The sequence below is a fragment of the Micromesistius poutassou genome (genome assembly GCF_964030765.1).
Source record: "Micromesistius poutassou genome assembly, chromosome: 5".
NCBI classification, from domain to species: Eukaryota; Metazoa; Chordata; class Actinopteri; order Gadiformes; family Gadidae; genus Micromesistius; species Micromesistius poutassou.
Genome location: NC_140275.1, coordinates 12,643,816 through 12,669,122, shown reverse-complemented (window position 1 = coordinate 12,669,122; position 25,307 = coordinate 12,643,816). Strand labels below are relative to the sequence as shown.

The window sequence follows — 25,307 nt, the reverse complement described above, 5'->3', positions numbered from 1 at the left end:
TAACATGATATTATTCTACTCCATATACGATGATATTTTCTTTACACATCCTGTGACACACATAGTTTCCACTGGGATCAATAAAATAATTATGTGTATCGTACCGGAGACAGAACACATTATACGTACAACACATTATCTGTCATGGCACAGTAAATCAATAGTGTTTGGATTGAGGAGGTACTGCAGGCGAAACCTAAACTGCATCGCCAAGCAAAAAAGAGGCAAAGTTGAAGTTTTCAATAACAGTGCAGTATGATCCTACACATTGTGTATTGCTACAGAGTACAAGATTTTAACAGTGAGTGATGTGTAAATATATATTTAATGCTTTCTCCTCTAGAAAACCACAAAAGTACAAAGTACAGTAGCTACGAAGGTTTGAATGCCAGTAAAAAGGCATATCTAGTGTGTCCACGCAGGCTATCGTCCCAACACTTTGGAGAGTGGACTTGACTAAGCCTGCTCTGATGTCTGACAGCAGACATGATCACAAATTAATGTCACTGCAGTCAACACACTGCACCCAAAGGAATAGGACAGAAAACAGCACAGAGGGACTGTGTTGATTTCAGAAAAGATAATGTGTCATATAATATGGAGAATATCGCATAAGCATGAATGAGTAACTAGTAAAGATTTATAGCAAGAAGCAAGAAAGACAAGTATAGCAGCAATCTCAAAGTGAGAAGCGATTCTGTGGATGGCTAATACAGTTAGCATTTCTGCTTAAAAAAGTACAGTGGTCTATTCGCTGTATCTTCATTTGAAAGGACAACATTAAATAATAATGTCAAGTATTCTATTATTATTGACTCATAACACACCCAGAGTCCCATAATAGCACTACGGTGCGTTTCATAAAGCAGAGGTCTTGGCATGGCTAACACCTTCCATAATGGACAAGAGTTTCACACTGATGATGCTAGCGATGATGCCCTTGTTAGCAATGACTCAGTTCTTCAACAAGGTGGATCTATAATTCCAAAAATGTACACAGAAATGTCCTTCCAATACACATATAGATTTCATGAGTTTTTGAGCGTCAGGACAAAACAGAGTTTTTGTTTGAAATCCTCCTCACACCATCACCCGAGGTGGGAGCTTTTAGTGTGAAAACAACGGGAGAATGACACACAGCCGAGGTGCTCGACTGGTGCTTGACCACCCGAGATGCGTTGAAGGAGCGTCTTGTCTGGAGGAAAAATAAGAGATAATAGCCTCTGTATATTTCCACGCCTTGTGATGTTAATCTAACAAAAAACATGTCTTTCTGCAAGTCCCCTCGAAAAATCCCACAATATACTGTATATATATATATATATATTACATATAATATATATTTTTTTTTTATGAAGACAGTATTGGGACCAGATTATTTATGTCTTTCTTGTTCTCATTTTGATTTCTATAACAAGAACATCAAGTAGCAGATTTATCGTTATGAAAACATTTGTTATGTGAAGTATTTCAAGTCACCAACTGGTGACTTCAGAAAACCAACAATGACACAGCACACAAATGTCGTCTGTCGTTCTGAATAATGGAAATAAAACGCCAAGTACAATAAAACAGACAATAAATGGACGATTCAAAGTCAGATACAACAGTGTCTTTCTTTCTCGCTCTGGCAAGAGGACGAATGGAAAACTGTACACCCACATGTCATCCAACACACGCACAAACACGCACACACACACAAACACACACAGGCCTGACCCTTTGAACAAAACCCCCCACTGGACTTGACCCCGGGCATCTACTACTGTGAATCTTACCAAACAAACAAACAAACAGACAGAAAAACACACACACACAGCATCAGACACACATCTGCTACACAGCTAGAGTTGGACTCTGGTGCTTCGTACCAAACAATTCCAAAAATGCCACAACAACGTGTCCTCTTGCTGCCAAAAAAACAGCGTTCGATGGCGAGATGATGTCATCCCTGATCTCACACAACCCGGTCTAGCGAGGCCGGGCGGGGAACCGTCCCCCTGACGCGGAGGTCAACAGTTCATCGCGATGGTTTACAATTCCTAATGATGGACCTGAGATAAGGATTCGTATGAAACACCAGAACGACAGCCATCAGTTTATAAAAGGAAATCCTGATCTACCATGATATATATCTATATATATATATATATATATCTATATATATATAGATAGTTATAGAGTTATAGAGTTATATATTTCTAATATATATCATAATACTACTTCAATTATTAGATAATTATGTGATATTATACGTATAGACACTGGACTTTTCGGCAAGATTTGCTCTCAAAAGTCTTGTTCTTTTTAAACACACACACACACACACACATAAAAAACACTTGTTGACGCCTCCTACCTAGGACGCCGGTAGAGGTAAAGGTAAACTACGGTACACTGTCGCCAACCATAGCGATGGCTTCTCTCCTATCCGCTCACCTACGCAGCTCTAAACACAGACCCCTAAGTCTATCGTGTGCCCTGCGACAAATTTAGCCTACACCAGTGTCTCCATACTCTCTCTCTCGCCCTCTCTCTCTCTCTTTCTTTCTCTGACGGTAGCTCTCATTTTGACGTTGATCGTCGTGGTGTCCATCACCTTCCAGTGTCCGTTTCTCTGTCCCTCGCGAGAATGTGAGCACCAGAAGAGAGAGCGGTTAATAAAGAAAACTAAACTGGAGAGAACGCGTGGGCCAGAGAGAGGCTCCTCATGCGTCGACTCGATCTAAATCTTCATTTAAAAACGAGAAAAGGAATCGGCGCCGCGCTACGGCTAAAGCAACTGCGGCGGCGCCGGCGGCTACGGCGCCACCTACTGGGGCAACCAAGCCTCCGTGAGGAGTTACAGCTGGGAGGGGGGAGGGGCCATCTCTCAACCAACCAATGAGGAGCTCAGCCTGTGACGAGGTCAGCCAGGAAGTACAACCAGGGCCCCCGGGGGGCCGGTGGGAGGGGCTAGTTGGAGGTCACAGCAGGTCATCATAGTCGAGCATCTTGGAGTGCTGACGGCTCTTCCACAACCTGAAGAGACGGAAGTCGAAGTACATCTCTATCATCTCCTTACCTGGAGAGAGAGGGAGGGAGGGAGGGAGGGAGAGGGAGGGGGAGAAAGGCAGGGCGAGAGGGGGGGCGAAGACAGGAAGAAACAGGAAGGGGGGAGGTTGATAAATTAGCAATTCAAAAGTGTGTTTAGTAGCGACATCATTTGCACTCCGATCCAGAGGTTCAATCCCTTGCGACAGCTGATCTGATGCCTTTTTTTAGAGATGGATTTTATTATGATACATACAAACACATACAAGTATGTGCTTTACTAACTAAGTGTTTTACTACGGGGTGTTCTGTTGATTAGAGACTGCAGACCAATAGAGAAATGCTTTTACATTCTGCACAATAGCAAGCACACAGCACGGCAGCAAGTCACGACAATATAAGAGAGAGAGAGAGAGAGAGAGAGAGCGAGAGCGAGAGAGTGTGAATAAGAGAGAGGGTGTGTTATTGGTTTGTTATGGATCAACTGGGTGGGAGTATGCATCAAGCATAGGTAATGAGAATTTAATTGGAAAATAATTAGTGTGTCATCAATACGCAACTGACAGCATGACTGATGAGGTGTATTCAGAGCTCACATAGTTGACATGTGTTCACACACCTTTATCGTACACACACCCACACACACACATACACACCACAAACACACCACACACCACACATACACTGGAACACATTAATGATTAAAAATACTGCAAGAACAGTACATTGGGACGGTCAGGGAGAAAATAGATGCATATAGAACAGTGTTGGACAGTGTATGTGTGGGTGTGCAAGTGAGAATGTGCGTGTAGGTTTTTCCTTAATTACTCTAAAGAGAGGGAAAATCAATACACCCATTGTATGAGTGTGTTTCTGTGCGTGTCACCATCTATAGCCAAATGAGGTCACATGGGGATTGAGCCTATTGCAGTATTTTGAATGTTGCAAACTGGGTGTGGTGGCTGGGATCTATGAGAACAATTACTGCTTATTGCCAAAGGTGCTGCCAAAGAATAAATCGGAAATCTTTGCGATTGCCACTTTGTGTGTTGTGCTTATTTGAGTACGTCACTGCACATTTAGATTGTGTTTGCATGCATTTATGTGTGTGTGTGTGTGTGTGTGTGTGTGTGTGTGTACACGTGCATGCATTTCTCTTACCCTGAGCCGACAGCTCTAGAGGCGATTTAAACTCCACTGAGTACGGCCTCATTAGTGTCTTCAGGTTCTCAATCAGCTGTTGGAGAAAACAAACAGTAATGTTAGCATTCACCACCTTCTTTGCTTTTAACATCTTGCCAACTCTCAAATGGCATTTACATCATCCACCTCCAGGTCATTGTCGGAGCACTGTAAAGCCGTCTAAATAGTGTGTGGCCGCAACCTAAGTGGCGTGTGGCAGATTTCACTGCCACACCATGTGACCTTTCTGAACTCTAAGAACATATCTACACACCAACATCCAAGATCATTTTGATCAAGATCTGTCGTGTCGTCAAACAGAGTTTACGCGTGCTTGACATGTGACTCGGAGGGCGGTGAACAGGCGTGGGAGGGCATTTCATGTTTTTTAAATGCCTTTTTTCCATTGAGACATGCTTCAGCTACGGACTCGTCTTGTTCAGTAATTATATAATTATATAATTATTATAAAACACACCTGCATCAGGTTTTCTGAATGCCGTGACTCGTGTCGTGGTAAAACTCTGCTACTCTGTATGTGTGTGTGGTTTGGAATATGTACAAGTTGACATCCTTGTGTTGGTTCATTCGGAAGCTCTCCTGGCTCAAAGCCCTGTCACATCCCATTACACGCAACGTCTCTCTCTCTCTCTCTCTCTCTCTCTCTCTCTCTCTCTCTCTCTCTCTCTCTCTCTCTCTCTCTCTCTCATCCACCGTTTCACCGTTTCACCCTCTGGCCCCACCCCTCCACTCTAAACCCCCCCCACCCTAAGATGACCAAACATCCCTTGTAATGGGACTGGATCTGAGTGATGTCAAAGCAACAAAAAAAACGGTTGAGGGTTTTGGTTTGTTTCTTTGTTCGTTTTTTTGATGAGCAGAATGTCTCGTGGGATTCGCTAGCGAGGTGAGAACACTGCGGCCAGACAGACACCCGGAGACAGACACCCGGAGAACCGCCACCTCAACACAACGCCAGTGCCTGTCACCGAGGCTCGCTTTCATCGCCGCAACGATTCACACGCTGCTCTGGTGTTTGGTGAAGTAAGCGAAACAATATGGAAGAGAAAAGCTGCATCATCTCTATGTGCTTCACAGAGCAAGGAGGCCCATGCATAGAACTCTGCAGAGGTGTCTGCACAGATTATTGGAAAAACTAGAAAGTTGGAAATCTGTGTTTGCAGAGATTTTTGCAGAGAAGTTGGTCAAACTGTAAGTTTCACAAGGGTAAGGGGTTCTCTGTTTATACGTATAGCAATTGTCCTGGGATTGAATGATGAGTGTTTGTTTTATCCATAATACAAAGGGAAAGTAAAATAATTGCTTAAGGGCCGAGAAAAAAGATTGCAGAGATTACATTTGGAAAACCAGTTGCCACTGCAAATTGCTTTTTAACACTGGCCTGTTCATCTGGAATGTGAAGGAAATGTAAATGTAAATGTAGGAGTCAGGCGGGAAATGTCATCCCAAACCCAGGGCATCACACGGCTACTGGTGTGTGATGCCATTAGCCACATTTGGTTCCTTAACCAGACAGAACTGTAAAAATTAATTAAACATTGGATTGAGAGCATGATTGAGAGCATGATATACATATGAAATGTTATCAGTGGTTATTAAAAATATTAATTGCTATGTTGTCTTATACATATGAGGTGTTATCAGTGGTTATTCATAAATGAATTGTTATGGGGTGTTATACATATGAGGTGTTATCAGTGGTTATTCATATATTAATTGCTACATACAGTATATGTGTATTCTTAGGAGGCGCCAGTCTGCCATGATGCCTGATAAAAGCGAGTCCAGTTTATCAGACGGGCAGGGAGTCCTGTGGTGGAGCTGCTTATTAATAGTGATGACTCACACAGACACACACACACACACACACACACACACACACACACACACACACACACACCTGAGAATACATTATCATAATCCAACACTCCTAAACAGACACACACACACACACTTCTGAACACATACTCACACACTCCTGAATACACACACACACACACACACACACACACACAAAACACACATATACCTGAACCCACAAAAACCCCCACACAAAAACCCCCACAGACAGACTTGCTCACACAAAGCTGGAAACCCAACAGAGCATGCCCAGTGAGGGGGGGGGGGGGGGGGGGGCAGAAAGGCTCTTACTCATTGTGTATGCATGCAATAATGAGCACACAAAAACGGCATAGAGACCTCTATTTATGTGGATTTGTGTGTGTCTGTGTGTGTGGGTGTTTAGGTGTTTGGCACAAATGCGTTTGGGGAAAGAAAGAGGAAGCGGGGGATTTGTGTGTGTGTGTGTGTGTGTGTGTCTGTGTGTGCGTGTGTGCGCGTGCGTGTGTGTACAGTGCAACACACACCCACACACACACACACACACACACAGATGTGATTATGCCGATGTGCGTAATGCGGCTGGTGAGCGCTTTGTTTTCGTGCCACTGTGCGTTCTGTTCCACCGTCGTCTTGGAGAGGATGAGGTCACACATAATGCTGGATTCCCCCGGGCGAGCGAGCGGGGGAGAGAGAGAGAGAGAGTGATCTGACGCGCTTAGGAGTAGAACTTCTGTCTGCTCGATAAGGAACAGTGTAGAGTATGTGTGTGTGTGTGTGTGTGTGTGTTATGTGTGTGTGTTTTTGAGTGTGTGTGTGTGTGTGTGCTTATGTGCGACCTTCTATTAAAAACTCTTTTATCGTGTGGGCATGGTGTGTGGGTGTGTGCATATGTAAATGGTAAATGGACTGTGTAGCGCTGTTCAGACCTGTGTGGCCGCCTATACAGTATTACGCTTTAGGCCTCACATTCACCCATTCATACAGCGACAGATGTGTCAACTATGCAAGGTAACAGCCAGCTTCTCAGTGGCATTGAGGTTTAGGGGTCCTGTCAGGGACACCTTGACTCTTAGCCGGAGGAGCCGGGACTGAAACAGATAACCAGGTCTACCTCCTGAGCCCATGCCGAAAAAATGGCTTACCTGCGCGCGCACGTGTGTGTGTGTGTGTGTGTGTGTGTGTGTGAAAGAGAGAGCGCAAAGGGGCATGTAGACTGTTGGTGTTTTTTAGTGTCTCTCTGTCTTCACATTTCTTAAGTCTATGAACAGGCCAGTGCCTCTCCAACTGATACCAGGTGTTAATTCCAACATTCCTCCATTTGTCATGTCCCAACGAGGACGAACCAACCCGGTCGTCTGGGGCATAGCCAGGGCCATATACCTTATCAAGGGAGAGACTGCATCTGTTCTTTTGTTATTCACGTTGTCTTTCCTATAATACTCGTCTCAAACCTCTGGTTCGGAAAGAAGAGGGATCGACAGCCAAAGAGCACGTCAGGAGACTGCTCCTCACCCACCTACACTATAGATTATTCAACCAGCAAGCAACAAGTCTGTATCTTGCTGTATTACATCCTGGAATAAACCATCTATTCGACCCTCTGATCCAACCTGTCAAGCTTCCTTGATTTCCACTTCAAGAATTACTACTACGACGAAAAAATACACAACGCAGAGACTATACGAACAGTTTAGAAATAAGCTGAAATCTAACAGGCACTTTTTTTTTTTCTACTTTTTTTTAATAAGCATGCAATACAAATAAGAAAAAGCATAATTATTAAAGTATTTGAATTGTTTCATTATGTTGGCAAGCAAGAAGTAGAATAAACGGGATAATCACCTCAAGGCAGGGCAATAAACAGTTTGATATGCCCTGCCTCTCGGTGATTATCCCTTACATATCCTGACCACTAGACTGTCCTGCCCCTGAATTATGGCAGAAGTGGACTACTATGTGTTCCCTGGTATTATGCAACTCAATGACCCCCAGTGTGAAGGTTTGACTTGGTTGGAAAACAGGGGCTGGTACTGGTTGCCAAGCAACAGAGACTGACGACAACACTGGATACTCAGTGGGTCTGAGTGGAGTGTGGACGGGCTTATTTTGGGGACACTGGGGTACTTGGTGGATAGATGGGATTTTAGGGCGCAGGTGTGTTTGAGCACAAGGGAGTACACGCACGCACGCACCACACACACACACACACACACACACACACACACACACACACACACACACACACACACACACACACACACACACACACACAGTGACGTCTTCTGTACACCTGAGCAAACATCAACACCACTTTTTCAGGGTTTACTTTGTTAGGGTTGTCAGGGTTTTATGATTTATTATTTATAAGGGATCTAGGTTTTTCTGATCTTCTGCCAAACCAATTCCTGTGTTCCCAAGTTGAGAGAAACCGGTCAAGGGTTATTTAGTGTTGCCAGGTTGTATAAGAGCCCGCAGTCTTACAGACACACATGGAAAGAGAGTGAATCAGAATATCGGATCTATAGAATTACATCTTTCTTTATAAGAGAGAAAATAACACAGATTTACAATGAGAGGGAGAGTGGGCATGAGAGGTAGAGCAAATAAGAGTGAGAAGGAAAGAGAGAGCAATGGAGATATAGCCACTTTTCAAAATGAGCGGGAAAATAATACATGATTGACTCCCTACCTATGCCCAGTAATCGAGTTTGCCTTTCTTTTTTCATGTTCGATCTCACAAACGCGGCAGAAAAACAGGGTCTGTAAAAAGTCGAAAGCGGCATGGAGGCTGGTGAAAACTTTACAACGGTGACCTATTTTATACCTGCTACATTGGGTCTCTATTCCAAACTTGGTAATTCTGAACAATTTGAGCTGTGCTCGGACGCAGACGGGCAGTCAGTGGTGGCTAAGATGACAAAACGCAGCAGAAGGTACCGACGGAGTCATAGCACCGCGCTGGGATGAAGGTGGTGTAAATGAGAGTGTCCACCCGTTAGTCATGTTTCCATCACTGCCAATCAGAGCTGGAGCCGACCGGCACGGCCATCAATACCCGTGATGCCCGCAGAGTCATTTGGGATGAACGCCAATCGTTAACCTTTCCCACTAAAGGCCAAGGCCAGACGTAAGTGGGTGTTAGTGGGTGTTTTGCTCCGGTGGGAAAGCGGCTCTAGAGACAGAGCGGACGTGTACCTTCTCTCCGTTGGCGCTCCCCAGGACGTAGCAGCCCATGATGTGGATCAGGTTGGGGTCGGGGTTCAGCTTACTCATCAGACGACTCAGCTTCAACCAGAACCTGCACACACACACAGTTCACAAAGCACACACAGCACAGCACAGCACAGCACAGACACATGCACACAGCACAGCACAGCACACGCATGCACGCACGCACACACACACATACACACACACACACACACACACACACACACACACACACACACACACACAGCACAACACACACACACACACACACACACACACACACACACACAGACAATGAGTCATGGGAAGGGAAGAGACCATTCGCGCGAGTAATATTTGATTAATTCCTACACTGTTGACACAGATATTTATAAGAGGGAAAGTGAGAAAATCATCCATGTGAGTTGGCAAAGTAAAAGTGTGTGTCGTGAGATGGAAGAGTTAGATAGATAGATAGATAGATAGATAAAATGCAAATGCAAGGGCTTTCATCTGTGGTCCATAGCCTCAATCACCATTGTATAACGTCATTGGCGATGGATAGTGACTTAACTGACATTTATTTACATTAACATCTTAAAGATAAGATTAGTGTTGTAGTAAAATGTTGCACAAACAAATATACAAGTGCATCTGCTGCTTTATCACCTGGCTCAGTAATACAAATGTCTTTTCATTGTGGCTTATGATTGGAAACCTGCAGAAGTTAAGAAGAACTACGTCATCCTGACTCTTAACTAGTCTTAGATAGATAGTTTAGACATATTTTCTGTATATATAAATATATAGTCCTTTTAGTGTCAAGCGTAATCTCTTGAATTCTACTCCTAATGTCCTGTGGCTTCTGTTGTGAAACCCGGATTTCCCCCTTTTTTTTGTTGATTATTAAAGTATTGTCGTCAACACTACATGACTGTGAGAAAGTTTCGGCCATGTTTGTCGTTTTTTGGGGGTTTGGAATGTCTGTGACGCTCACTGGATCATGTCATCCTCCTTCTCCACCTTGGCGAAGGTGGCCACCTTGTTCTTGAGCAGGTAGAGGTGTCCAGGTCCACCCTGACGGGCAACAGGGACACTGAGTCAGTCATGGTACACAGTGGCAGACCTACCATTAAGGCAGAGTAGGCAATTGCCTTAGGCCCCCAACCAGTAGGGGGGCCCCCAACCAACAAGACGCAAGACGAGTCTAAACGCGAAAAAATAAAATAAAGGGTTAGGAAAAGGGTTAGGAAATAAAGTTACCCAAGCGGCTCAAATAAAAGAAAAAAGCGAAAAGACGCCGATAAGTATTTGGCAACGCTGCCAAAGATGACACACTTTTTTACGGCTATTGTAGGGGATACAGCCAGGGACAACAACGTCCAAAGCGTTGAACATGCCGCTACAGCAGCAGCAGCTAGCTGTAGCGGCTCTCTTTTTCATATATATATATAGGTTTGATTGAAATGTTCAATCTCAAGTGCAATGCCAATTGCAACCTCACACATACAAAGTCAATTATTCCTCTTGGCAATATTTGCTAAGTATATGGCTGTTTGTGATGTTTTGCTAAGTAGGCCTATATGACTGTTTGTGGGGGTTTACCCTAACTACTTGTCTTGCTGTTATACTGATATTGATTTGATCTTAAAAAAATAATAATAAACAGTGTTGGCATTTTGGCAAAGACAGGTGTTATCTGAAACCTTATTCTCTGTTGGGTTCCATCGTGACTATTAGTTTGTGTACTGCTACACTTTGTGTGTTCTCTGCTTTCCATCTTCATTTTGGAGTAAAGAAGTGTATGCAGGGTTTAAAGGGGAAGATTTTTTTTCTCATCTCCAACCTTTACTTCCGCGTAGATTAGCTTTACCTGCCTATCCACCATTGAGTCGGTACATTTTTTTTCTCCGTTCTCTTTTAAAGATCGGATGAGGTGGGCCCCATACATATCTTTGCCTTGGGCCCCCAATTTGCTAAATCCGCCACTGGTGGTACAACTCATATCTTTATACAATATCTTCTCAGGGTTTCTTCCCTGTGGATTTTGGGAGTTTTTCCTTTGCTACTTCGAGGGCTCAGGGTGAGCGGGGATCGTAAAATGTGATCTGTGAAGCCCATTCAGACTGCAACTGTGATTAGGGGCTAAACTAATACAATCGACTTGACTGGATGGTATTATTACAGTTTAAATCAATAGTTCCCAACCTTTTTAAGGCTGTGACCCCGTTGTTATGGACATTACCATCAATAAACCTCAATAAAAAGTGGGGACCTACTCACTCACCTGGCAGAAAATGAGCATGTTCCAGATTTTACAGCCCTTCCTGTATGCCGTTAGTTTCTTCTCTATCTCCTCTGGGAGGCAGAGAGAGAGAGAGAGAAAGAGAGAGAGAGAGAGAGAGAGAGAGAGAAAGAGAGAGAGAGAGAGAGACGATGGGTCAATTGATCGACTCTTCTATAACTATAAAAGAACACGCACACACATCCCCACACACGATGGGAGCTTCAACTCTTACTCTTACTAACAGTCGGTGTGTAACTCTTTTTCCACACACAAACATGCTTGTAAACAAGATGAGTCATCTCCCTCTAGAATAATCACCCTCACTCGGGGGTCTCCTCGACATTTACACTCTAAATTAATTTCCATTTCAAAGCTGAGGTGGTGGAATAAGAGAAGAAAAGACGGTGAACAAAGAGAGCCTGCAGTGTTCTTCTTACCGATGATGTCATCAAACGTAGCATGTTCGTGATCCTACAAGATAAAACAAGATGTTATTCTACTGGCCTCTAGTGAACATTACACTTTTATTACATTCATGTATCTAAATGCAGTGTTTTGAAAGTTCATACTTCACATGAACTAGTTCAAAGTTCAGTTCATACAAAAGAAAATGAATAAATTCACGTTCGTAGTTCACCAATTCAGTTTTGAACAAGTTCATGTTCAGTTCATTAACAGAAACTGTTCATTTTTTAGAAACTGAAGAAAAAATGTATTCTATGCTTATCTTTTAAATGAATCCTGCTGCCCATCACTACAATCTCAAATTGTTGTGGATATTATTTGTACACCTGTTTCATTCATCACAACTAAGGCAGTAACTCTATTTAATAATCATGTCAATTCAGAATGTCACAAAATTTGAACTAGTTCAAGTTCAAGTACTTTAGTTAAAAATATGTTACGTTCAGTTCAAAGTTCATAGAAAAATTAACTAGTTATTTTGAACTAGTTCATGCACAACACTGTCTAAATGTATTGAAGATTGTTGTTGATTTAATCTATTCCTGAAAGGTTAATTTATTCTATTGGCCTCTATGAAACATTAAGGTTAATTCAAATAATCACATTAATCGCAATCTAAACTTATGTAGATAATTCAATCGATTCCTGATCAGCCATAAGTGATGCCCCTTTTGACCTCATTATCAATGGAAACCACTTCATGTCCTTATATTTTGAATTAATTACTTTCTTTGTGGAGATTTCAAGAAAGGTTGCTGTTATCACCTACACCTATTACCTATGGTAGTATTGTCGTTGTAATTATTTGTCATAGATTTTCGATGTGAAAGATGTCAGATCTTTCATATGTCAGATCCATGAAAAACATTTATCAAACGTTTTTGCCAAATCGTTTGAATCACTTCAATTGTGCAAAACATCTGGTGTGGGCGGAGCAAAAAAGGATGTCGGCCACTCACGTAGAGGATGGGGATGACGGACGGATCCTCCCGACGGATGATGTTGGGGACGTACTCTGCCTTAGGCACCTTGGAGGAGACAAGCTGGAGAGGAAGCAGTCGGAGACCTGGTCACCTACAGACTTCTCCTTTGTCACGCATCATTTTCTGATTAGGCTTTACCTAGTCTCACAAATCAGTCTTTAGGTTCAAATCAAGTGGGAATGCTATAGCACTCGTTTGATAAATCAAGTTTAGTAGTATCAGGACCACTGGATCAGAAATTCGGCCATAACATTGTCGGACTGCTGGATCTTAAGTTGCAGGAAATGCAGACATCGCTGAAAACAACAGAGATTGGAATACCAGGATATAAAATGTCCCCATAAAGGACCAATAACTGAAAATAAAAGTTGGGACCGAATGTGTGTGTCCTGAGTGTGTGTGTGTGTGTGTGTGTGTGTCCTGAGTGTGTGTGTGTGTGTGTGTGTGTGTGTGTGTGTGTGTGTGTGTGTGTGTGTGTGTGTTTTGCAGTCCCTAGGGGCGCTCACCATGATTTTTGGCGGGATAAAGTCATCTCCTTCGCAGGCCACCCTCTCGGCCTCCCTCTCCTCCTCCCAGTCAGCGTCCTCACTCAGCCCTTCATCAAGGGTCCCTGTAGACTCACGCAGGTCCCCACCTGGTCACACACACACACACAGGTTTTTAAACGTGCACGACACTTACAGACGTGCAAACATCATACAGGAGGGGATGAAAGGAAACTAGATCAGAGAGAGAGAGAGAAAGAGAGAGCGAGAGAGAGAGAGAGAGAGAGAGAGAGAGAGAGAGAGAGAGAGAGAGAGAGAGAGAGAGAGAGAGAAATCAAAAGCAGTGCACCTGGGCTCTCACAGAGAGGAGGGTGAGAGAGGGACATGAGTGGGAGGGAGCCAGAATGTGTAAACCCAAACACACGTGTGTGTTTGGGTTTACACATTCTAGATCTGTATATGATAATATTTGTATATGAGTGCATGTGTATATGTGTGCATAAATGTCTATGTGTCTGTGTCTGTGTCTGTGTCTGTGTCTGTGTCCGTGTCTGTGTACGTGTCTGTATGTGTCTGTGTGTATGGATCTGTGTCTGTGTCTGTGTGTGTGTGTATGGATCTGTGTCTGTGTCTGTCTTCGCCCACACAGCCACACACACACACTCACTGTCTCTGGAGTCGTGCAGGGGGTCTGGCTTGACAGGGGTGGGGTCGCTCCAGGATCGGCTGAAGCTCTTGGCCCGGCGCTCTGCGAAGGCTGGTGGGGGGGTGGGGGGGGGTGGGTGAAACGTGCACGAGGTTAGCATGCTCCAACCATCCGTGTGCGTTTCCAGCAGCCCGTGCTACGTCCTGCTATGGTGACGTGTAGCACAATGTCGCGCATGATTCTTATGTAAAGAAACACATGTTTAATGGCCGTTGACCTAATTTCAACCGACACACGCGTTACACATTGTAAAAACAATTGCACAATGTGAACCTAAAGTAGGAACAGTTAAAGTGATGAATCTAATAACTCACAGCTGATGCTAGTTAACAAGCAGAAACACACACACGCACGCACGCACGCACACACACACAAACCCACTTTGGACTTTCACACGACGGCTTCCCACCATCCTCAGGTGCTTCCGGAAGTTTCTACAGTTGGAGAAGGTAGAGAGACAGAGATTAACAATGAGAGAGAGGGGGTAGAGAGACAGAGATTAACAATGAGAGAGAGGGGGTAGAGAGACAGAGATTAACAATGAGAGAGAGGGGGTAGAGAGACAGAGATCACCAATGAGATAAAGAGGGTAGACAGAACAAGATTAACAATATGAGAGTGTATAATATGAGAGTCAAAAGCATATTCAACAGCTAGATGTGGAGGGGGAGGGCGTGAGGGATGAGGGGACAGTAGTGTTTGAAGTTATGTTAAATTGCATTAAAAGTTCTTTACCACACATGTGGTTTGAAATGCATCAGAGCTGGACAAAAATGACTAACTAATGATTAACCACAGCGGCATTCTGAACTCATATTCCATGAAAAACCCCTTCACCTCACTGCAGCAACACTAAATAATGGTCAGTATTATGTCTCTCTTCTCTCTCCCCCTTTATCTCTCCCCCTCTTCATCTCTCATTCTTTTTGGCTCTTTCTCTCTCTCTCACTCTGTCTCTCTCCACCTCACCCTCGCAATCTCTCGCTCTCATTTCAGCCAGGACCATGGCATTGCTAATGACATGCAATCATTTGTTCAGAGTTCATAGGATAACAATGGATTATATTATTCATTATATAAACATTAAACTAGAAATTATAAATTAATTTGGCCGTGTGTCACTGTAGCCTACTGACTGCTTACTGTGCTTTCCTACATCTCCTATTCTCCCTCTTTCTCTCTCTTGCTTTTTGGCTTTCTATGTATTTTCTCCTCGTCTCCTCCCTCTCTAGCGCTTATTGTGAGACATTCATATTAAAAGACCACTAGATACATGGCATACTTTATATTATACCTTTTACTTTGTGCATACATAAATGGCCTCTATATGCCAATCAGCAACTATAAAATAAGAAGCCTACACCTGGAAAGTACTCAAAACTGTGTATGTTTTAGCAGTAGAAGTATAGAACAGCTTGGATACACACACACTGCTGCAAATAGACCAGCACAGGTACACAGGTTAACACACAAAACCAAGAAGGTTAGCTTAGCCAAGATACACACAAAACAGTCCTAGAAGGTTAGCTTAGCCAAGATACACACAAAACAGTCCTAGAAGGTTAGCTTAGCCAACTCAAACAAAAATGATTTTTTTCAAGTTGATTTGAGTAGCGATAAATACAAAATTCCCCAGCTGCTGGCAAGATGGGAAGGGTACGTTAAGCTGCGAAATGCAGACGTTGTTAAAATGTATATGGATAGGCTACGGTCGATAATATATGTATATATATACTGTAAAAATATTAACCGCATTATATAAACTTGTTTTTCTACACAGGAGACATCGCCCTGCATATTTAACAACTGTAGTCTGGACACAATCTAGATTCAGACACGGACACCAATGCACACACAGCGAGGGAGGGATAGAGAGTAATATTTTTGGATAGCAATAAACCTCTCAAATGTCTCAAAGTCAGTTTGTCTTTCCTCACTAAATTCGATAAATTCAGTTTTATCGAAGTAACAACGATTCGAACAGCAAGGACACATGCACATGCGCACGTACACTTACACACACACACACACACAACAATGTCAATCGTTTACTAGTAAAAACATAAATAGTTTCATTATGTTTGTATATTCTTCTATTTTTGTCATTATTTGCATTACTATGATTCAAATTCAGTATTTTTAACATTGCTTTACCTCAAGTTGACTTGGACGAGGCATCAAAACAGGTTAGAAACGGGTTAAAAACGGCTAATTTTAATACCCTGGGTTGAGACGTGACGGCAGAGCCCGGAATAGAGAGATGACTCACAAAGAGAGAGATATGGGGGATGGGGGAGAGGGGGGAGAGAGAAAGATGAGAGGGAGAGAGAGAGATAACGGGGGCGGAAGTTTGGGAGATGGGAGATGGGAGAAAGGGTGGGCAAAAGATGTAGAAAGTGAGTTAAAGAGAGCAAGATACAGATAGAAAGACAGAGATAGAGAGAGGTGTTGGAGAGAGAAAAGAGAGAGGAGATAGAGATAGGATAGAGGGAGAGAGAGGAGATAGGAGAGAGAGAGAGAGAGAGAGAGAGAGAGAGAGAGAGAGAGAGGGATAGACTCAAAGAGAGCGAGAGAGAGAGAGAGAGAGAGATGATACAGAGCTAGTGGACGTGGGGGACTGCAGGCTGTGTTGGTTTACAAGAGGTGAGCTTCAGACCAGCACCCACCTAACATCTAGAACACAGCCTCACATTTTACTGCGTGGTTTGTGTGTGCGTGAGTTTCTTTGTGTGTGTGTGTGTGCGGGTAATCTTTTTTGCATATAGCACACAGGTAGCGCGCCCTAATTCTGCCACTGATGTGGAAGTCACATGGGGTTGATACAGGACCCGCTGGGCGGATCCACTAATCCAGCACGAGGAAGACGAGGAGGAAGAGAGATGAGAAAGAGTACATATGTGTGTGTGTTTGCACATACACTCGCAATCACTCACACTCAAGAAACTCAGACACACACACGATCACACTCACACGCAAGAAACCCAGACACACACGATCACACTCACACGCAAGAAACCCAGACACACACACAATCACACACACACGCAAGAAACACACACACACACACACACACACACACACAGGATTCAGCAGCACGCTTCTCTAAGTAGTTTTTTCATCAGGAGCGGGAAATTCTCAGGTCATCAAACTATATGTCTTACAGCGCATGATTCACTATGTTGCACGTTGACAGCTTTGTATTTGTATTTGTGTGTATATGTGTGTCTGTGTGTGTTTGTGATTGAAGTTTTAAACAATGAGGGTTTTATAGAGAGCTCGGCCGACACACGACAGTACACGACAGTATCAGAAGTACCAAACAGTACTGAAACAGTACTACTTGGACTGAGGGACACTAGGGGACAGCCTTAGGCAGTACAGGACAGCACCTGAGAGTAGTAGAAAGAAGTGGACATGAGGAGCCCAGAGCAGCGTTTCATAGGCTACGGGTCGGGACCTCAAAATGTGTCACTAACAAGTTGGAGGTTGGTCGCCGCCTGACAACGAACAGAACAATTCGAAAACAGTTGATGACCAATTTTCAGTGTTTTTGAAAAAATGGAAAAAAAAATGGAAAAAAAATTTAAAAATGAGTTTTCTGAGTGTGCGCTTGGGTCCCACTGAAAGTGTCTCTGGGTCCCGAGATGCTGACATTACAGAACCCCCTGCTGTAGTGGATCATAGGGGACAGCAGAAACCAGTTGTGCACACTAATGCCTCTTGCACACTACCTCCGTCAACGGACGCATCTCATTGACTTTACATGGGGCGCCCTCGAAATGCATTGTGGGTCCGTCCGTCAAGTTGGCTCCGTGGCTGGCGTCAAAATTTGAGAAATGTTAAACTTTTCTGGAAGCGATGGGTCCGTCGGCCAATCAGATCATGATTATGCAAATACAGTAGTGTGCCGCTACTTGGACTCTGTCCAATGAAATTGTCTTTGTGATACAACCCGCTGTGGAACAAAAAGCCGGCCGGCAGCGGGGATTTAAGAATGGATTTAATGGATTTAAGAATTGGGCATTTGCTGTGGTACACGTACAGGGGCAACACTCTCCTTGCATCTACGGGATCCATTTAGCAATAACAACAACAAGCACGAAGACGCAGGAAAAAGCCGGCTTTATAACGCTTGGTGCAAGGAGAGCACAAGGAGAGTGTTGCCCCTGTTGCAGGCTGAGTCCACAAAGACTACTCCCCCATACGTCAGACACGCCCTCGCCCATCCGTCGACTGACGGAGGTAGTGTGAACGAGGCGTAAGGGGATACTAGCGGACAGTAGGAGAAGGTACTGCAGGACGATATGGTACTGCAGCAGGGGGCAACTAGGGGACAGGGTTAGGGGATGGGACAGTACCGTACAGCGACAGACAGCGACAGACAATACAGGACAGGACCCGAAAGTACCAGACCACACTACGGGAGGGGACACTAGGGGACAGAAAGGCCAGGAAACGGTACCTCTCTGTCTGGGAAGCTGTTTCTTGGTCTCCTTTGCGCCTCTTTTTCTCGCCGATGCCCCGGAACGCCCTGCCGGGATGCGTGACAACGTTAAGCGGGTGGCAGGGTACCCCCAAAAAAACGCCAAGAATGTTATGTCTGAACCATAGCTGACTAAGTAAACAACCAAGGTCCATGGGGTTAATGGTCTGCTAAAAATGAATTTGAGACATTTTCCATAGGGTTAGTGTTGTATAACGTGTATGCCGGTAAATGTTAAACTATTCGACAATGCGCTGTTCACTGCTATTCGTGTTGAAAAGACAATTCTTTTTAAGAAGATCTAAAGATGACCAATATTGATCCAGATTCAACCACTCAAATCGCTATTGAAATAGTCAAAGTATTTCTACCTATTTAGAAAAGAACATAGAATGAACATCCTGCTTGTAATGCAGGAGGAGTTGGCAAGGTGCACGTTTGAATGCCTTGCACGTAATCAACATGTTTCAGCGAGTAAATGTCAGCAAGCAAAAGTACCGTAATGCCTCACACTTTTTATAGCCTTGTAAAGTGTTTTCTACACCTTTTCAATGTTAAGGCAGTGGAGAGCACTCTAAATGCTAACTATGAGTTACTAGCTACTAAATCAACGCTGTATAATAAACATAAAAACAAGTTGTTTGAGATGTGAGACAGTTTCGATAGTGGAGTACCACCAGGATATCCAACCCTTACATTTCTGCCGTCAGTAGGACAGAGATAACTCTGAACTCGTGTTTAAACAGTAAATGTCAAGCTCTGGAACCAGGACTTGAGGTGAGGTGGGTGGCAGGGCTTAAGGGGCAAGTGCAGAGAGAACAGGTTGGGGTTGGGGTGCTTGGTGTTAGTGTGGGGTCAACAGAAGCATTGCAAATAGAATAGTAAGACGCCACAAGAAACACAGAAGCACTACAAGGAGACACTGTGGAAGCTACACACTACTGCATGTCACAGCAACAAAGGAGGTGCAGCAAGGAGGAGCAGAGTGACTCAGGGTACTGCGTGAATACTCTAATACTACTGCTTCTATGTGTACTGCTTCATATGCATGTTGTCAAAAAATCACAGCCTGCATTCACAACAAAAAAAACATGGGAAAGTTAGACAATTTAAGTAATTGGCAAATTGCGAACTCCATTCCTGTTTAGTAAAATTACATCATTGGCGGTTCCCAGTCAACTGTCTGCAACCAATGCAGGCATGAGCTTGAGAGACATTGGTTATCTGCTCTCTTTAAATGCATTGTTGCAGATTCATTCTCCCCCTCAAAGCTTTTGTTGGCGATGTTCTTCCTCTAACAAAGTCAGATTCTGACATAATGAGCTGTGGTGCACCTGAGTAAGAGAAATGACTGTATCATGCGTCAGATTAATAGTGAGTTTCAGGAAGAAAGGTAGCCCTATACAACCCATGTATTATAGATGTGGTGTCAATATGCTTCTAGTAAGTTTCCACTGAATGCTGTAGAAAAATGACTGTAAAATGACTGTAGAAAAATGATATGGGCTCCACTTAATGTCGGGAAAAAAATCTATTTTGTATATGAATGTACATTTTGAGGACTTTGGGCCCATCTGCAGTGAGTCAGTGTGCCAATCCCATTCACGTGTGCACATCATGTTGGCCTGAGGGGGCCCGACAGGGTGTCAGGCGAACTGGAGGATCTGTCATGAGGGGCCGGGGCCCTTCGTTATCCAGCGGTAATCACCGGCCTCTCAAACCAGCACGACGACCTTGTTATCTTTGCTGTCATCAGCTAATCAGAGGAGCTCTCCACGTGTGGGTGGGGACGGGGGATTATGGCTGAGGTTGAGTCTGAGAGTTTAATGTTGGGGTGAAGAGTTTTGGTTTTATTTGATTCGATTCTTGCATCATTGTGTTTCAAAGTTACGCTTACAGTGCCAAATATAGGGGGCTGGTAGATTTAACTGTAACTTGTGGGACATAGGATATTTACATAAGTATTTTTTATCCTTGAAATTGTAACTGTACAATTCTGATTGTTTGTTTGGTTTACCATATTTGAAAGATTTTCTGAACTCTTTGACACTGGTTTCGGGAATATAAATAGCATTTTCAAAAGAGTTTTGTGTCCACTTCAGAACCATCCTCGTTCTCACACGGAACGGAACGAGGTAAAACGGTGTAGCAAGTATGCGAGGCAAGTAGACGGTGGTGTAACTTTTCTACTCAAAAATCCCAGAAAAACACAGACTATAACCACGAGCCTGTGTGTAACGTATTGTCATCATCGTTTTCAAAAAGCGATGGTTCCACTTGTCCACACGCAGCGGTAAGGGCTAAGACGGTGTTAAAAATCTCCCCAAAACCTCTGTTGTCATGACCTCTTCAAAACCTCTTCCTTTTTAAAAACCTCCGGCATCGTGTGGACGGGACCTGAAACAGCCTCTGGCCTTTCTCTGGAAGCATCCTAGCACTTAGAAACATACCCGAATGGACCTTATTCTTTATGCCACGTCTGTATAAAAAATAGAGTGAACCTATTCACCGGCTTAATGGCTTTTACTTAGAAAGAGAGAGGGGTACACACTTCCCATACAATAACACTCTACGTTGTGTTCCTCTAAAGGGCTGTGAACTAGCGCGTCAGAAGAGCACATAAGGCATCACGTTTACAATGGGTGCTTTACTGTATATAGTAGCGCTGCACTGTCGGCATACAAAAGTCATTTCAGACAGAAGTACAAAAGAACTGTGGGTAGAGACGGCCACAGCACAGGCCTCCATGGGGACGCCCCGTCTGAATGCTCACACCACAAGATCGATTGGACCAACCTCTTAATAATAATAATAATAATAATAAAAGTAGCAAAATTGTCTACATTTTCTTTATCTCTACTATTCTTATTCTGTATATTAGAAGTGTCTGGGTTTGGCGGTTTGGGTTCTGCGGTAGGAAGCCATAACTTCAAACACTCAAGGAGGGAAGGGAGGGTGGAAAGAGGTTGTCAAAAGTGAAACCACATAAAGAGGTGTGGTAGCCAATTAGAAGAGAGAGTGAGTGAGTGAGTGATGAGTGAGTGAGAGAGAGAGAGTGAGAGTGAGTGAGTGAGAGAGAGAGAGCTGTATTAAAAGAGAGATAGGTAGAGATATCTCAACAAGCAAAAAGAAAAGGTTTGATTGGGTGTGAGCGGAGGGTGGGTCAAAGTGTTCACACAAACTTTACTCACGATATTCTGCAGCATTGGATCCGTTGCCACAAGAGGTAGAACAAGAGGGAGAGAGAGAGGGAGAGAGAGAGGGGTAGACAGGGGATTAACAGATTGATTAAATTTCAACAGGGAAGCAGCATTCCATCAACACATCATCAGACATGAACTTCTACTAATCCTGCAGCTGTTTCGTATCACAGTAACTCTTGCGATATTGCGACTATTAACTTGAATCGCTGTTATTTTCGACATTCTAATCAATCTTTTCCTGGAAGCCGAGACATGTATTCGATGGGTTAAAGAAAACCTGTTGGTATCGACTGAGTTCAGTCATGTCAAGACAAATGGAAACCTGACAACCTCAATGATGTCACGATGCGTCAAGCACCGTCTTAAAGAAACCAAAAGCTATTCGATGTGAGGTCAGGCTTTCACGCCTCAGTGAAAAGTCTGACCTCAGTGAAAAAAATACGTAGGTTCTGTGAAGCAGCAAAGAAGGAACGCAAAAAGAAAAGTACATGACGTCATCGCGTGAAAGTGGGGGGTTGACCCTCATAGCGATCGCTCTCGCACATTTCGCTGGGTGGGGTGGGGGGGGGGTGGAGGAGGTGGTGGGGGTGATGCCTGTGGGCATTCGATAGATGTTCCTGAGCGGCTCCTCCTCCTCCTCCTCCTCATCCTCCTCTCTCAGACTAGAGACACTGGTTAAGTGGCGGGGGAGGGGAGGCGAGAGCTCAGGGTGGTGGGTTATGGTTAATTATAGAGGGCAGGTCAGGTGAGGGGGCGGAGAGATTGACGGATAAGGAGGAGAGAGGAAGGCGAGAGAGAGAGGAAGAGAGTCAGAGAGAGAGCAACCAAGAGGCAGAGAGAGAGAGAGTGAAGGAGGTGCTGACACATGAGAAGGCATAGGGGAGTGTGTGATGAGATGAAGGGGATGAGTTGGAGGAGAGAGAGAGAGAGAGAGAGAGGGCAAGAGCTACAGAGAGTGGAGCGAGAGAGAGGGTGAGAGAGCTAGGGCGAGAGAGTGAGCGAGGGAGAGAGGGAGGGAGAGCAAGAGTGAGAGAGAGGAAGAGAGAGACCTATGTACCAAATGGTTGTAATCAAATGCTCAAGGAAAAGGAGGTAATTAGAGAGTCAGGGACGGGGTTCAAAGAGAGTGTGAGTGTGTGCATGTGTGTGTGTGTGTGTGTGTGTGTGTATGGGTGTGTGAATATGCTATACTGTATATTTATACACGTGGTCCTTTGTTGCTCAACTGGTACAGCATGGCATTAAGTACCGCCAGCTTTGAGGGTTTGATTCCACTGGAGGGCTCCCATGCTCATAATGTATGCACTCAGGTTATTTTATTTATTTTACATTAATACAATTATTATTATTAATTATTATTATCAATACAATGTATGACCGTTTGTTTGCTTGTATCTATTATCCCTCATTGTATGTTCATACAATGAGGAAAGTACATTGAAGCCCCTTTTATTATATTGAATAATGAACTCACTCACTCCATCGTTTACCCACAGCGAGATATTTGACAGCAAATTAAATTAATTTCTCAGGTAATTCACAGTGCATTTCTCGCTGTAGCCCAGTGCATTGGCACGCTTTCATTATTATTTCACTTTGGTGAACTAACCATTACAGCTTTGATGTCGGTCTCTGAAAACCGAAAGCAGTTGGCTCGTTGTTCAGCCCAGTCAAATAAATGACATGAGTCCAAAGTACACACTCGATTTTCTAGAGCCAGTTGATTTCATTTCAAGTGTATTGGGGCATACAGTATATGTGAGGCATTGAACGTTGCGATACTCACGCCTGCATGGTAGTGCTGGCCGTCTGGAAGCTGAACATGTTCTCTTTGGGGAACCAGCTGTTAGAAGTGTCATCTGGAGGGAAAACACAAACAACCAGACAGTCAGAGCGACAGCCTTCAACACATCTGTCCCCTTATCCATTTGTGAACACATCCACTTGGTAGACCTTCAATCAATCTGATCCACCCATCTATTTAACCCCCCCCCGTATTATTCCACCATCCGTCTGTTCTATCCATCCATCCATCTTAATCAGCCCTCCCTCCCATCGCTTTCTGGATTTTATCCATTATCCAGACATCAATTCCCCCCCTCTCACCCCTGTCCTCGGTGGACGTCTTGTCCTCGCTGTACATGCGCTCCAGCTTCTTGCGGTGCTTCCCTCCGTCCCGGGGCGACGTGTCCAGGTCCAGGGAGCGCTGGCTGCGGTGCGGCGGCCGCGCGCAGGCCACGCAGTCGGGCCTGCAGTCGGGCCGGCAGTCCTCCCGAGACCCCCCTCTCCTGCCCGGCCAGTCGCGGATGTTGTGGGCGCTCCCGGAGCTCTGCAGGGGCTGTGGCTGGGCCGGCCCCCCTCCAGCGCCGCCCTGGTGGCTGTGGGAGTGGTGGTGGCTGCTGGCGCTGCGGTGGTGGTTGCCGCGGTGATGGCCCCGGGAGGCGGCCGCGACGGAGGCGCCCGGGGGTGGCTGGGTGAGGGAGGAGGAGCCCTGGGTGGTGGGGGGAGTAGTAGTAGTTGGAGGAGGAGGATGGTGGTGGTGGTGCACCTCCTTGGAGCTCCTCAGGACGTCCAGCTCCAGGCTCTCCTCGCTGCCGCGGGCCCCGCCCAGTGTCATCCCCCCTGTGCCTCCTGCTCCTGCTCCTCCTGGCTCCTTGGAGATGGTGTACACCCTTGGGGGCTTTGAGGTCAGGCTGGCGCCCGGCGGGGGTTCCTCTGTGGAGAGGCTGCGCTCCGGTGTGAGACGCCGCTTGGACGGGTCTAGGGGGCCGAGGGGCTTAGGGGTGCTGGCCTGGCTGGGCTGAGAGGGCTCGTCCTGGGGAGCGGGGCGGTACAGGGGTCCCCGGGGCGGCTCGATGGTTAGTAGGGGGGGCTTGGTGGTGGGCTTCGCTCCGGGTACACAGGGGCCCGGCGGTGGTGGCAGAGTCTGGGTGTGCAGACGGCTGGTGTCGCTGGAGCCGTTGACGTTGTGGCCTAGGAAGGTGTCAGACAACAGATGATCTGCAGAGAGAGAGCGGGGGAGGAGAGAGAGAGAGAGAGAGAGAGAGAGAGAGAGAGAGAGTGAGTGAGTGGAGAGCGACCAAAAAGAGGATGAAGAAACGAAACACAAAAAAGACTAATAGGAAACAAGAAGAGAATAGGAAATATGAAGGCATTGTGAAATATTGATGGAGAGGAACACTATCTAAGTCTCTGGCTGTCCTGGCAGCAGCCCGGGAAATGTTTGTGAGCCAAAAGCCCTTTTTTCGATTATGAGAGAGAGGCAGACAGTGTGTGTGTGTGTGTGTGTGTGTGTGTGTGTGTGTGTGTGTGTGTGTGTGTGTGTGATATAATGTGGAAGCCGAATGTGGAATGGTTTCAGCAGAATATAAGGAACAAGTAACAATTTTTTCTCTTTCGGGAAACAGATAACAAAAGGGATTACAAAA

The 25,307-nt window shown here is 44.8% G+C and overlaps 1 protein-coding gene across 1 annotated transcript in view; it reads right to left on the bottom strand.

Annotated features, from left to right (window-relative positions):
* Positions 1–2,966: 2,966 nt before the first annotated feature.
* Positions 2,967–25,307, bottom strand: part of nsmfb (NMDA receptor synaptonuclear signaling and neuronal migration factor b) — a gene marked incomplete at both ends in the record, with an annotated part of 32,166 nt that continues 9,825 nt past the window's right edge. The window contains 14 exons of the mRNA XM_084468166.1: positions 2,967–3,064; positions 4,195–4,270; positions 9,274–9,376; positions 10,265–10,344; positions 11,555–11,625; positions 11,992–12,025; positions 12,979–13,062; positions 13,509–13,636; positions 14,155–14,244; positions 14,575–14,627; positions 18,656–18,724; positions 23,666–23,738; positions 23,986–24,370; positions 24,428–24,852. Of these exons, the coding sequence (XP_084324292.1) occupies positions 2,967–3,064; positions 4,195–4,270; positions 9,274–9,376; positions 10,265–10,344; positions 11,555–11,625; positions 11,992–12,025; positions 12,979–13,062; positions 13,509–13,636; positions 14,155–14,244; positions 14,575–14,627; positions 18,656–18,724; positions 23,666–23,738; positions 23,986–24,370; positions 24,428–24,852 (1,769 nt within the window). The remainder of the gene's footprint in view (positions 3,065–4,194; positions 4,271–9,273; positions 9,377–10,264; positions 10,345–11,554; positions 11,626–11,991; positions 12,026–12,978; positions 13,063–13,508; positions 13,637–14,154; positions 14,245–14,574; positions 14,628–18,655; positions 18,725–23,665; positions 23,739–23,985; positions 24,371–24,427; positions 24,853–25,307) is intronic.